Below are 15,350 nucleotides of genomic sequence, written 5' to 3'. Positions count from 1 at the left end.
AAGAATAATTAGCATTTCGATCCCCTTACTTGTGTCTGGGATAAAAGTCAGTTGGGTTTTTTTTTCCTTCTGTTGAACCAAAGGAATACCCAATAATTTGAATCCAATATAATTCATGAAATGATCACCCTTTACCCACAGGTTTACAGCAGTGTCTGTCTAGATGAGGGAGTCATGGTCAGCTGCTTTGCAGTCTCCATGTCTTGTTACCCTGGACGTGTACTTTCTCCTCTCCTCTTCTGCTCTCAGAGATCTCTGTACCTGAATTCCTAGTTGTCTTCTCCTAGCTTCCCGAGGCAGACCACTATTGCTGGATCTACCTTCCTGAAACATGTATAGAGCACCACAAATTCCTTTCTGAAAAGTGCTGCAATGCCTCATTCAAGTTCTGCTATGTTTTACTATTTTATTGTTGATGGAAATTATCTTCTAATTCCCATGTGATTTGTTATGATTCCTTAATCATTTAGAAATCTGTAATTTTATAAATTTGGGATTTTTAGGTACTGTTATTTCTAATTTCATTCAATTCTAACTTTAATTCTTTGAAACTTATTAAGATGTTTAACCAAGGACAAGAAAATGGTCTATGCTGCTGGTAAATGTTCCAAAGGCAGTTACCAAAAATTATAATCCACCACAGTGTTCTACCTTTATGCTACTGGGTCAAAATTTTGGTAATACAATAAGGCTTGTATAGCTTTAATGACTTTATGATTTTTCCATTAATTACTGAGAGTGAAAATTCCACCTATATTTAACTATTATTGTGCCCTTTAATCCAGTTTTCCTGTCTTCTGACTATACAAGTATTTTTCAATGTAACTTTCTAATCCTATGAAGCACTCCTTTTGGTCTTAAGACTACGGAAACCTCATTTTGTTAGCAATGTGTAAGTTCTCTTGTCATCTGGATGACACACCTTTGTTCCATGTTTTCACTCAGGATCTTCATTGTCCTTATGTTAATATTATTTCAAGTCTCCCTCTAACAGAACTGATTCATAATCTTATTATACACATTGGCAACCTTTGCTTTTAATATACTTTCTTGGCCCACAAAGGCATAATGTAATTACTGGTAACTACATCTTATTTCTCACTATTTTGTGTTTGTCTCCCATGTTCTTTGCTGTCTTCTCTCTTTTGACTATTTTGAGACAGGGTCTCCGTCTGTAACCTACAATGGACTCTAATTTGTATTAATCCTCTTGCCTGAGCACTCCAAATGTGAATAGACATACCTGGCTTCTCAATAAGCAATTTCTTTTAGTTGGCCTTTAACATGTATTCACTTGACATTTTTGCAGTGGCTGTGCTAGAGACCTCAGCGTAGCCCTCATGTTTTGGTTTATTATAAATTAAGAGCACTTCCCAGATTGTGAAAGAATCTGAGAACAAGTTAAGTTTGATGCTCTTGGCCCCTTAAATACTTTGGTTCTCAATACTTTTCTGTTCTTTGCTCATTCTGTTCTTAGTGGAACTCCAATTACATTCTCACAAAACCTGCCAATTTTGTCCTGTTTGGCTCTGTTTGGTGGTTTTTTGTTTTGTTTTTATGTTGCTCACATATTTCTTTCTGACTTACTTGAATTCAGTTATATTTATCTTTACCTACATCCAGCTGGCGATTAAGCCAAGCCAATCAATGAGTTGTTCATATCAAGTACTACATTTTAAAAGTTTTAGAACCATGTTTTGTGTGAATTACAAATCTGTATTGAAACTGTACTTTGCTATGGATAACTCTTATTTCATGAAACGTATCACTTGTGGTAAGAGACCAGCCTACTATCTACTGTAACTATCACCATGAGTTTGGCTCTATTCTTGCTTTTCCTTTTAATTATCAATCACATTTCCAAGTCTTATTTCTCTGGTAACTGTTACGGCTTTGAGACAAAAAGAAAAGAAAAGGAAACAACAACAAGAAGTGGGCCAGCAAGATAGCTTAGCAGGTTAGGGTACTCGGGGCCAAACCTGAACATCTGAGTTTCATTCTTAGGGACTCCCAGAATAGAAGGAAAGAATAAACACTTGCAAATTGTCCTTGGGCCTCCATACTTACACTGTGGCATGAAATCTCAAATAAATGTAAAAAACCTTTTGAATTTTAATAAGATTCAGCAAACTGCACACAATTAAAATGCACAATTTAATCAAGTTGTAATAAATATGTTTAAGTATGAAACTGCAATTCAGAATAAAGAACATATCCATCGTTTGGTAAATTCCCTTGTGTGCTTGGTTTCTATAATCTGGATGGCTCTATATCACAGGGGTTCTCAATCTGTGGGTCACAACTCCTTGATAGGTCTCAACGACCCTTTGAGGGGGGTCACCTAAGACCATCGGGAAACAGATTTACATTATGATTCATAACAGCAGCAAAATTAGAGTTATGAAGTAACAGGGTCAACAACTTTCATAAATGAAAATAATTTTATGGTTGGGGTCACCACAATATGAAGAACTGTATTAAAGGATCACAGCATTAGGAAGGTTGAGAGCCACTATGTAACAGAACCTTATTGTCCACCTTATTGTCTATTACTTTAGTCTTCAGTTAATGGAAGTCTTCAAATACTGTTCTTCCTTTTCAAAGTAATTATAACTATTTTAGTTCCTTTGAATCTCTACTCTCTACACATTTTAGAACCAGCTTATCAATTTCCACAAAAAAGCTTGTGACTTTACAACCGGTGTTGAATATAAGAACCAAAATTTTGACATATTGAATTATATGTGCTGTATGCATATATGCTTTATGCAGTATGTGTGTGCGTGTGCGTGTGCGTGTGCGTGAGAGAGAGAGAGAGAGAGAGAGAGAGAGAGAGAGAGAGAGAGAGAGAGAGAGATGTTTTCCTCAATCCTTTTCACATTTATTTTTTTGAAACAGGGTCTCTTATTGAACTTGGAGCTCATTGATCCAGCTAGACTTGCTGGCGAGGAGCCTATAGAGCTCTGGGGTTGGTGTGTGGCCTTTTATACAATGCTGGCGATCTACACTCTTTAAGTCTTAACACTTGCAGAGCACTTTACTGGATGGGACTCCTCCCCAGACCCTGCTGAGTCTTTTGAGTCCTGACAACCATGGATTTCTCACTTAGGTCTTCATTAATTTCTCATTACTTCTTTTGGCTTTTCAGATATTTTAGATATTTTGTCAGATTTCTATGTATTTTATATCTTAATGTTGTTATAGATGGTATTTTAAAATTTCAGTTTTTGATCATGCTTCTATATATAAAAATATAATTCCAGGACAGGCTCCAAAACCACAGAGAAACCCTGGCTAGAAAAACAAACAAACAAATATATATATTTCACTTTTGAATGTTGTCTCTGTAACCCTGCTAGTTGCATTTAACTATTTTAGTTCCTTGTTATATAGATTTCATCACATAGACGGCCTGGTTAAGTATAAATATAAGGAATTTGACTTCCTTTATCATCCCTTTCTTTTGTTCCTTGATTTTGGCTAGAATCACTGGTATACTGATGGTGAGCATGGACAACCTGCTTGACTCCAAACTATATGGTAGGGACTCAAGTCTTTTTACTTTATACTTAATGTTTTGCATAAAAACAGATATGTTAGCTGACATAATAGCTAGCCTACCAAGGTGGAGTCAAGTTTCCATTTGACTAGGACATACTATGCTAAGGCTGCCTGACAGTTAATATGGGAGATATCATGGTGCAGGAGAATTGTCAATCATGTTTTAAATAAACGCTGATTGGCCAGGCAGGAAGTATAGGTGGGAAAATCAGACAGGAAGCAGAAATGATGTAATTAGAACAGGAGAATTCTGGGAAGGAGGAAGTTGATTCCTCCCACTCCTGCCCAGACCACAGAAGCAGCAGGATGTGAGCTGCCCCACTGAAAAAAGGTACTGAGCCACAGGGCTAACATAGATCAGAAAAATGGGTTAATCAAGATGTGAGAGTTAGCCAGTGAGAGGCTAGAGCTAATGGGTCAATCAGCTTTATAACTTATAGAGATCTTTGTGTGATTTTTCTCTGGGACTGAACAGCTGGGGGTACGGGCAGGACAGAAAACCCCAACAACAAGCAGGCTGGGCTCCCTCATGTTACAAAATCAGGCCTGGAGTGGATTTATAGTCTTACTAAGATTTAGGCTCTGGTGCCTTTGCCCAGCCATGCACAACCTAAGCCCTCAAGAATGAACTGAAATAGTAGTCATGTGCCTATTACTCCACAAGCCCTGCTGCCTAGTCTCAGAAGTCCCCTTCACCACAAAAATTCTGACATCAGCAAATGCCTCCAGGAAGGAAAATATCCAGCAATGTTAGCTTACTTTGGACAGGCTCTCCCACTTCTTGGAATTTCAATTCATCTAGTCACTGTTGCTTCCACAGCTTTCCAATGTCTTTAAAAATAGAATTTTTGTAATTTCTTGTACTTTTGTAGTAAAAACAATGGGTTATCATGACATACTACTCACCAACCATAGGCCTAACTCCTCCCCATACTTTTAAATCTGTACCTTTAAAAAACTGGATCTCAAAAATGGTGGGTAGAGATGGTGAACACAATTTACCAGTGGAAATTTAATCAATCAATCAATCAATCAGGCAAGGCCAATATTTCCCATTTTGGTTAAAATGCAGAGGTTCTAAATGACAAGGGCACCCCAAATATCAAATATTTCCTGTGAATATTTGAATAGAAGGATAAAATTATGATATCAAGGATAGCAGTTACTATTTAAAGTAGGTAACTGTTTTTTATCTTCCTATACAATTGTTAATCCATATCCCCACACCACATGTTCTGTACACATTTCCACAACCAAAGAATCTACAAAGGTAGTTATCTACAGCAGATAATTAAAATTACAAGGCAGAATCTTCTTGGTTTCCCACAGTGGGACTACAGACAATGGACTTTCTATAATGTCCTACATGGTGCTGTGTAAAACTTAAACAGAAGTAGACAGGATTAACAATTACTTATCATCCTAAGAAAACAATGTGACTGGGGGAAAAAAATCCAAGCTACTAGCTTTATTAGTAGCAACTTAATGTGAAAAATACTAGCACAGATCATCTTAGCTTAGAAATAAATTTCTATTTTCTAAAGATTAACAGGATAAAGTTGATCAACGTCTCATCAAAAGAACAGAAACAACTAATAAAAATGTGGGGTCAAGATACTTACTGATATGCTAAGAGTTTCATTCTTGTGGTCGAAATTCATTTTTCCACAATAAGCCCGCTGAGATAATAAGTTGTCAAAGTATAATTTGCATCGCAATGTCAAACACCTTGAAATAAAATAATTTGACACATTATAATACAGAACTATATGTTCGACATGATATAAACACAGACAACTATGCTAATGTTTGGACAACAGCTCTCCATTTTAATAGGTGTATTTAAGATGATTTTCCCTATGTTTTTAGTATTTATTTGTGTTCTGGATTTTAACAAATTCATTACTTTTATATCGAGTATTTATAAATGAATATAGTCTACATTTAATATGCCCCATTATGACAGCCAGTCCATATGAATGTATTAGTCACCAAAATAGTTTATTCAAGGCATTATTACTCTCAGGCATAAGACAAATCTTGTCCTTAAAGAAATTAAGCTTTAGAGACACCAAGGTAAATAAATATTCATCTTTATCTGCCTGCCTGTTCCCCCAACTTCACAGCGGAAAGAAGGCTAGGGGAATGTTTTAGCCCTTGTTGGTATACTATAAGCCTCATCATTTCTGCTCCACTGTCTGGTGACACTGAACCATTAAGGAAATTTCTGCTGCCTTAATTCTCTTTTCCTCATGATTCTGGTGTGTATGTTTATGTCGACATGTGCATGACCCAGTGAACCACCTCACCTGTCATTCTTTAGTGCTATCCACCTTGGTTTTCCTGTGTGCATGCATGTTAGATTATGATTATGTGTTTTGTCTGCATGTTTGTCTGTGCACAACAGACACGCAGTACCCACAACATGCAGTATCCATGGAGACCAGCAGTCAACAGATCCAGGAGTTGTAGATTAAGTTGCTATGTGGGTGTTGGGAATTGAACCCTGGAAGAGGAACCAGTACCCTTAGCCACCTCTTCAGCTCTTGTCTACCTTACTTATGAGGCAGTCTTTCTTTGCTCTGGGGCTTTACTATTTAGGTAGCTGCTTCACTAGTGAGCCCTAGAGATCCTATCTCCACCTCCCCAGTAATAAAAGTCTAACTATGTACTACTATGTCTGATTCTTCTGGGCCCAGCTTTAATGTGGGGGCACAAAACAGGGGCTCAAACCCAGGTCCTTACGCTTGCACAGCAGGCACTTTATTGACTGGGCTATGCCCCAGCCATCAGTTGTTTACTTATCTACCTTTCTCTTAATCAGGATGGAGTTGTTGTGATCGTCAGACTGTCCCTGATTTTGGCAATGAAAGCCTTATAACTGGCAATTTTTCTTATCATCTCTACTCATTAATGAGTTGAAGTCTTATTTCCTCAACATACCCATGGCTTTCTCCTCACTGTTTCCTGTCCTTGATGTGGGATGTCCTTTTGTATATGTGTTGTATTTATTGCTTGATAAATAAAGCTGTTTGGGCCAATGGCTTAGCAGAGTAAAGCTAGACAGACGGAAAGTCAAAACAGAGAGAGAGAGAGAGAGAGAGAGAGAGAGAGAGAGAGAGAGAGAGAGAGCGCGCGAGAGCGCAGAGTCAAAAAGATGCCATGTAGCTGCCGAATGAGAGAGTCGCTTCTGCTGGCAGCTTTTCTCTTGCCAAGAACCTTTACTGGTAGGCCACAGCCTCATGGCAATACACAGGTTAATAAAAATGAGTTAATTCAAGATGTAAGAGCTAGTCAATAAAAAGCCTGAGCTAATAGGCCAAACAGTGTTGTAATTAATAGTTTCTGTATGATTATTTGGCTCTGAGCATCAGGAAAACAAACAGGCAGTTTCCGCCTACATGTCCTAAACTATATTAACTCTCTACACTCAAAGACAGAGAAATCTAGATTTTCTTGGTTTCTTTCACTGCCTCAACACTAGTAACTGGATTCCAGAACTCTCTATAACATCCTTCAATACTCCAATGTATGGACTGCTTCCATTCACAGGATTTCTATCATAAACTGTCCAAAAATAAGGTTAGAGAGTAGACAGAAATGATTCTAACAAGTTGGTCATGTTTGTTCTCTTTCCACAACCGAGAAAACAATATTGAAAAACACTTCAGTGTTAAAGCCTCTACTAAGGTAACACACTATGATGGCTAGTTTTGTCAATGTGACAATCCAAAATAACATGAGGAACGAGCCTGAGCATACCTGTGATGAATTATCTTTATTGGCTAAGGCCAGCCTAAAAGACCATTCCTTGGGCACGGGATCCTTAGCTAACGATGTAAAAAGGGATCAGAACAGCATGAATTCACACTTGACTCTTGCTTTTTCCCTGTGGATACAACATAACCAGCTGCTTCAAATTCCTACTCCCTTGACCTGTGAGCAGAACTTAACACTTCCTCTCTAAGTTGCTTTTCTCAGTGTTTGTCCCAGCAACAAGAAAAAGAACCCAAACCAAGAAAGCACAACTTTTACAGAGACTATTTAAATGTTAGCTTCTATAACAACAAAGAAACAAACTACATATGGAAAACAGGTACATAACTGAAACTTTATTTTAAATTTAAATTCAAAATAAAAATAGGGAAATTATCTTTTTTTTTTTTTTTTGGTTTTTCGAGACAGGGTTTCTCTGTGGCTTTGGAGCCTGTCCTGGAACTAGTTCTGTAGACCAGGCTGGTCTCGAACTCACAGAGATCTGCCTGCCTTTGCCTCCCGAGTGCTGGGATTAAAGGTGTGTGCCACCATCGCCCGGCCTCACTTATTTTTCTAAAACTCTTCAAAACCGAGACAAAATACATGAAATAAGAGTTTTCAGTCTGGATACCAAATAGCAAAGGCAGTTCCAGTCAAAATGATCTCTGAAAAATAGGAAATGAACTGATGAGCCCTACAAATGGCCCCAAATTACTACTCATTAAAGACTAAAGCAAATGTACACTTTCATGCAGCCTAACATTTGAGGAGGAACACAAACCTAGAGAGCACAGCACTAGAGAGAGCAGAAAGATGTACAAAGACTGTGGAGGACATACCACAGTTGTGCCAATGACCCTGATCGGAAGTATCTGTTTATGTACATGTACTGAAATATTTATGTGCATGTACTGAAATGCAACCCTGTACCCCATAAATGTGCATGATTAAACTGCCCACTATAAACACCTTATTTTAAAAATTCAACAACTAGGAACAGGCGGTAATGGCGCACACCTTTAACTCCAGCACTCAGGAGGCAGAGGCAGGTGATCTCTTTGAGTTAGAGGCCAGTCTGGTCTACAGAGCCTATTCCAGGACAGTTAAGAGTGTTACACAGAGAAAGCCTGTCTTGAAAAACAAAAACAAACAAACAAATAAAAAAAGCCCCTAAAACAAAAGAAAAAAATATTCATGTGAAATACACATGCATTTCAAAGTTTACTGTAGTCCAAGGCTATGATGGAACATTTTATCTTTAAAGCCATACCTAGTGGCCAGAAAGATGGGTAAAGGTGACTGCCACTAAACCTGGCTCCTGAGCTCAATCAGGACATGTGATGAAAGAAAAAGATGAACTCTTGCAAATTGTCCTGACCTCCACATACTAGGTCATAGTATACAGGACACATATATGCCAAATAAGGCCACCTCTGAATTTCTCCATATATACAACAGCTAGGTATATTTTCATGAATTTCTTTCTAGGAAGTTGATGGTTCAGTTGTTGAATTGCCCCCTAAAGTGTAAAGATCTGAGATTGGATCTCTAAACATCATATAAAAAGCCCCACATAGCCTCAGGCTGCTGCCTTCAGGCTCAGCAAGAGATGCTTGACAGCCCCCCCCCAAAAAAAACTGCAAATTTTTAAAAATTCGGGGGGTGGGATTAAGGAAACACTTGTTATCAACCTCAGGCCTCCACACACATATGACATGCTCTATACACAAACATACAATCGTAGAAACTGGGATATAAAGACAAGTAAGAAGCATTACTGAGGAACTATATGGGGAAAACACAGGTAAACAGAACTATAGCTGCCTCGGGATAAGATTATTAAAAGCTATAACCTCTATAAACTGCCTTCCAGTTTTTATCCCCCCCTCCGGCTTCTTGTGGTGTAAGTAGGAGATCTATTTACTCCTGAAAGAGCATATGTCTTTTGAGTATTGTCTTAGTTAGGGTTTCTATTGTTCTGAAGAGACACCATGACCACAGCAACTCTTATAAAGGAAAACATTTAATTGTGGTTGCTTGTTTATAGTTCAGAGGTTCAGTCCATTATGGCGAGAAACAAGGCAGCATGCAGGCAGACTTAGTGCTAGAGAAGGAGCTCAGAGTTCTTACATCTTGACTCACAAGCAACAAGACGTGATTTGAGACACTGGGTGTGGCTTGAGCTTATGAGACCTCAAAGCCTACAGTGACACACTTCCTCCAACACCACACCTAGTGCAACAAAGCCATACCTAATAGTGCCACTCCCTTTGGAAGACAGTTTCTTTCAAAGTACCATATGTATGATATTTAATAGCTTGTTTCCTTGGGTATTTATTCAACCAATATATATCAAGTACCAGCTATATTCCAAGCAGAGTTATAAACACTAGACACCGCAGTAAATAAAAAAAAAGAAAGGTTTATAATCATGGAATGACACCATTCTAGTAGATCTCGGTAAAGCAATTGAGATAGTGTTTTAAGAGGCCCCTCCAATCTTCCTTAGAAACATACAATTTCCAAAAGTAAAATCAACTGCTCCAGTACTACTAAGTTCTCACTCAAAACACCCTCCTGGGCAATCAAGCATCTGAAAGCTATCTAGTAAAGGATACCTAACAGTAAAAAAGCTGGGCCAGCTTGTTGTTAAGGTCCTTTCAAAGTACTGATTCAACTACAGTTTCTAAAAGTGGATCATGCACCCATAGTATCTCATACAGCTGAACTTGAGGAAAGAGCTAATGATTTTATTATTCATATAGAATAATGTGAAAAGAAAAAGAGATATACCTTTCAAATGCACTTACCTTCTAAACTGTTGGTATGTTTTGTACCTATGAGTCATTATTTCTTCTAGTAATTTAATGAACCTTCTTAAAGTTCTTACTTTATTATCCAGATCAAGATATGTTTCTCTTGCTTCCTGGTACTGCCTATTTTATGAATAAAATATTCAGTAAATAAATATAAACATAGAAGTAAAGTTTCAAATATATTTTACTGGAGAAAGAAGGGGAAAGAATAGTGTTGAGAGACCCTAAGAACAGTGATTCCATGAATTTCTAGTCAAAGAATGAATGCTACCAGAGATAGACAAGGCAAGTGTGAAGGGGTAAAGGAGAAAATACAGTGAGATAGAAAAGGTTAAGTAACCAGGTAAGGCTCAGGGGTGGCAGATGTCAGAATATACTAGTCAAATGACACTTTCTAAAGATAAAAGGGTCACACCAGAAAGTCTTCTTAGTAACAATGTCAACAAGGAACAAAGGAACACAAGGTCAGTATTGGAACCCCTCCATTCTAAACAACATAGATCAGCAAGGTAAGGAAGGCATACCTACTCAAAACTGCCACAATGAAAGAAAATCAACAGGCTGACACTCTCTCACTAAATCTAAACCTTACCTATTTGTCTGGCTGGCCCACTGAGGACCCAACTGGCCTGATGCTGGCTAATTCAGGACACCGTGATTGCGATTGCACAGCAACAATGTTAGAGTCACCCTCTCTCCCCAGATCATTCATACACACACACACACACACACACACACACTGTATACATGATGCAGTACTGAGAATCAAAGCCCGAGTCTTTTTTTTTTTTTTTTTTAAAGATTTATTTATTTATTATGTATACAACATTCTGCCTCAATGTATGCCCACACGCCAGAGGAAGGCACCAGACCTCAGTACAGATGGTTGTGAGCCACCATGTGGTTGCTGGGAATTGAACTCAGGATCTCTGGAAGAGCAGGCAGTGCTCTTAACCTCTGAGCCACCTCTCCAGCCCAAAGCCCGAGTCTTGTGTATGATAGGCAAGTATATACTACTGAGTGGCATCAACATCCAAATAATGGAATTTATAAATTTTTTAAAAAGTGTGATATACTGCCTCCAGAAAGTTAATAGTCTGATTTTTCTCCCCATTGTTTTGAAAATGAAGCTGAGATTACTTGTTTTCTCAAACTTTAAAAATTACTTATTTATGGTGTGCACCTGCATGTGGAGGTTAGTGGGTACCCAATGTTGTCAGTTCTCTCCTTACATAGAATGGGTACCAGGAGTTGAACTATGGCCACACAACCAGGCGTGGCATCTGGTGCTTTCACTTGCTGGACCCCTTCTCAGCCTTTTGTAATATAAAAAGGGATTTTGTAGAAAAGCTGTAATTTTACTAATCTTTAGCCATTCTTCAGAGATGTGTACTATTGTTAACGTTTCATTTGTAAAAAATAATACCTATAAGGGACTTAGTTTATTTTCTCACCTTACATTACAATATAAAAGTAGTAACTCATTTAAAATTACAACAAATATTCCATAAAGCATTGATTCATACTGATGAAATCCTTTTCAGAAAAGCTCGAACAACCATATGCTAGGTTTCCTCTAGATTCTATTTATTATAGATTCTTTCATTTAATTTTCCTAACAAACGCTAAGTAATCATAATTGTACACATTATGTAAATGGAAAAGGCGAAAGAAGATTCGATGATTGGCCAGTCATGGCAGTAGACAACAGCAAAATCATAAAGTCCTCTAATTCTCTTAAAGCCTTCCTTTATATCGGTAATGAAAGAACACCCATTTCAACAAGACATCAATGACCTAGACTACTAGTGACTGACTAACTGCATTTATTTTCATGCATGTGGAAAACAGCTTCTAATTATTCTGACTTGCAGTTCTGGATCACTTATGAAGCTTAATATTTTCCTGTCCATATGATTCTTATAACATAAATTGCATTTATGCTAAAATGTCATTCCATAATTTAGTAATAAGTTATTGTTCATTGCTAGTAATGCCCATCTAACATACTACTTCAGTACAATTATATATTGATGGTAAACTTCATCCAAATTAAATTTACATACAAAATGATTCAGTGTTAATAATATCCATGGATATTACACTAAAGAAGAAAATTAACGATCACTTACTTCATTATTTCTTCTCGATCTCCATGACTAGCATGTTCTGCCTGTATTTTTTGTCTTAACCGATTAATTTCTTTGTCTAGAATTGATGCAGATTTCTTTACTTCTATCCGTTCTGGGCAGATCTGTCTTGCTTGTGACATTTTCTCCTAAGAAATGATATTTAGATCTTAAAAACTTCTTTGTTATGATAATTCATTGTACTAACTCTGCCAAAGCATGCAAAGTAAAATAACTTAAATTTAAGACATACATTTACTATCAGTGGGGTTTTTTTTTTTTTGAAGATTTAATATATTTAGTTATGTGATGTGGGATTTCCCTCTGTATGCTTAAATACCATTAATGATTAAAGAAACTGCTTTGGACCTATAGCAGCACAGAACTTAGGTAGGTGGGGAAAACAAAACTGAATGCTGTGAGAAAGAAGGGTGGAGTCAAGGGATACCATGGAGCGGCCCCCTGAAAAAGATATGCTGAAAATTTGCTGGTAGGCCATGATGTCATCATGATATACAGATTAATAGAAATGGGTTAAATTAAGATGTAAGAGTTAGCCAATAAGAAGCTAGAGCTAATGGGCCAAGCCATGTTTTAAATAATATAGTTTCTGTGTGATTATTTCAGCTCTAAGCTAGCTGGGCAGCCAGGAACCAACAAGCAAACCTCCTTACTAATGTGTATGTATGTATGTATGTGTGTATGTATGTGTGTATGTATGTATAGATGCCTGTGGAGGCCAGAGATGTTCCATTCCTCCCCCGCCCCCCCCCCCCCCGGGGCCAGAGTTACAAGCAGTTTTGAACACTCCATGGGTGCTGAAAAGCACATTCAGGTCCTGTGGAGGAATAGTATAAATGCTCTTAGTTGCTCAACCAGCTCTCCAACCCATATTAATGTTTTTCTCCTTGCTTTTACATTGAAGAAATAAATTTCCCTGTCATTAGAAATGTGCCATCTTTAAGATGTACTCTGAAGAACAGAGGGATGGAAAACACAGACCATCCTGTTTATAAGCAATGAAAAAGAAATGCAAGTATTTTCTCATACAGTATCTATTTTATATCATAATGTATTGTATAATGTTTGGAACAAATATGGGAACAGATTAAGAGTTCCACTCATTTTCCTTACTACATAAAGCAAAGATGGAATCTACCTCTTCTGGCTAGAAGACTATCTTCAATTTATTCCCTAAAAACCCAGTGGCTGCTTAGCTACAAAGATGCACAGCTGGCAGGAGTAAAGCCCTGCCAGCACACACCCTAGTGATGCAGAGGCATAGTCCTGACATTCAGTGGCATGCACTTAAAGAGAAATACCTAATGAGAGAGCCACATTCTCAAGCACTGAGACACATTTTGAAGGATACTAAGTCTCCCTGTTAATTTACACAAGTACCTGCAGAAAACAAAAATTCAAGACAATGTGTTTTTTTTTTTCTAGAAACATGAGATTGGGGGAAAAAGGCTCATAAGAAGCAAGTAGGAAAGACAACATAGCAAAATGGAAGGAAGGATGAAAACAAGAGTATAAGGAGCAGAGAGATATGGGAGAACGGGGGAAGATAAAACTAACCAAAATGAAATATGTATAGAAACTTCATATGGAAGCTTATTACTTTATAGTTAAGAGGCTCCTTGGAAACCTCCAAACTCAGGCTATTGCCAACTCTCCACAACTGATGGACCTACTGCTAAAGACAACATCTACAAAAAGATGGAAAGAAAATCACTGATCATGGAGAAATCTGTTATTTACCCAGAACCTTCACCTCAACTAACTATAGTGTTCGTGGTACTGGAAGGCACTCTACACATACTACCAGAGGAGAAAGGTTAGCCCCAATGTAAACATTATACAGACCCTTCAATCTACAGTGGTGACCTTCATGCAAGATACATTGGTAAAATGATGTCATAGAAGAGGAAGTTAACTAATCACTATCTGAATAGAATTAAGGCCCACTCCATGAGATGGAACCCACACACCGCACTGAGTGGCCAAGCACCTGAGACTAGATAGGACATAGACCTATGGGAAACCAAAATACTTCTGTTATCCTAAAGGAACATAGCAATAAAATTGCTTCTAACAACATTTTACTATATTCATAGATCAGTGCCTTGCTCAGTCATCATCAGAGAAGTTTCCTCCTAGAACAAATAAAGACCCAAAACCAGACAATGTGCAGAGAAGTGTGTGTGGGGGGGGGGGCTTCAAACACTCCATTCTAACTGGGATGTCTCCATCAAAACTTTCCCTTCAGGGTTCAGGAACTCTACAGAAGAGGCAGAAAGACTGTAGGAGCAGCCACAGGGGATAGAGAACACCAAAGAAGCAAGGCCTTGCAGACACAACAGACTGACACACACAGGAACTCACAGACTGTGCTAACGTGTACAGAACCCGCAAAGGATCCCACTGCTAAGACAACAGACCCAACATTAACCCAGAAGCTGTCTCCAAATGCTAACACACACAGATGAAGACCCCAACGGACTTTCACTAGGTATACAAATCACACTTAAGAGCAGATCTCATGCCCAACAGCGGATGGTCAACAAGAAACAGATCTTTTGCATTATGGTTTCTGATTTTGTCTTTATGGGTTTTCTGTGTGTGAAAATGTGTGTCTCAGCATCTGTACATGTTTGCGTTTTTTCTCTTCTATTTATTTGTTTTGTCCTATTCTGGTTCCATTGTTTTTATTATTATTTTTAGATCTCTATTTTCTAATAATAAAGAAAGATAATGTGTAGATTTTGGTGAAAAAAGAGGGCAAGATCTGGGAGGAATTGGGGGAGGGGAAACCATTATCAGAATATATTGGATGAAAAAAATCTAAAAAGTAAAAAATAACAAAAACTAAAAAGAATTACAAAAATCTTAATGATTCAAGTTGTAGATAAAATAATTTGAAATGAAAAAAGCAAATCAAGAGCAGGGTGGTGGTGGGGCATGCCTTTAATCCCAGTACTCAGGAGGCAGAGGCAGGCGGATCTCTGTGAGTTCGAGGCCAGCCTGGTCTACAAGAGCTAGTTCCAGGACAGGCTCCAAAGCTACAGAGAAACCCTGTCTCAAAAAA

The 15,350-nt window shown here is 37.9% G+C and overlaps 1 protein-coding gene across 3 annotated transcripts in view; it reads right to left on the bottom strand.

Annotated features, from left to right (window-relative positions):
• The window catches only part of Smc6 (structural maintenance of chromosomes 6), a 57,210-nt gene that overhangs the window by 5,215 nt on the left and 36,645 nt on the right, over positions 1-15,350 (bottom strand). For all 3 annotated transcript variants that reach the window (XM_050141810.1, XM_050141811.1, XM_050141812.1), the window contains 3 exons: positions 12,266-12,411; positions 10,128-10,253; positions 5,184-5,289 (listed from right to left, as the gene is read on the bottom strand). In XM_050141810.1, the coding sequence (XP_049997767.1) occupies positions 5,184-5,289; positions 10,128-10,253; positions 12,266-12,411 (378 nt within the window). The remainder of the gene's footprint in view (positions 1-5,183; positions 5,290-10,127; positions 10,254-12,265; positions 12,412-15,350) is intronic.

This window comes from Alexandromys fortis, unplaced genomic scaffold (genome assembly GCF_014885135.2).
Source record: "Alexandromys fortis isolate MF-2015 unplaced genomic scaffold, M_Fortis_MF-2015_v1.1 scaffold_30, whole genome shotgun sequence".
Classification (NCBI taxonomy): domain Eukaryota; kingdom Metazoa; phylum Chordata; class Mammalia; order Rodentia; family Cricetidae; genus Alexandromys; species Alexandromys fortis.
The sequence above is the reverse complement of the archived record's forward strand: the minus strand, read 5'-3'. Positions and strand labels throughout refer to the sequence as shown.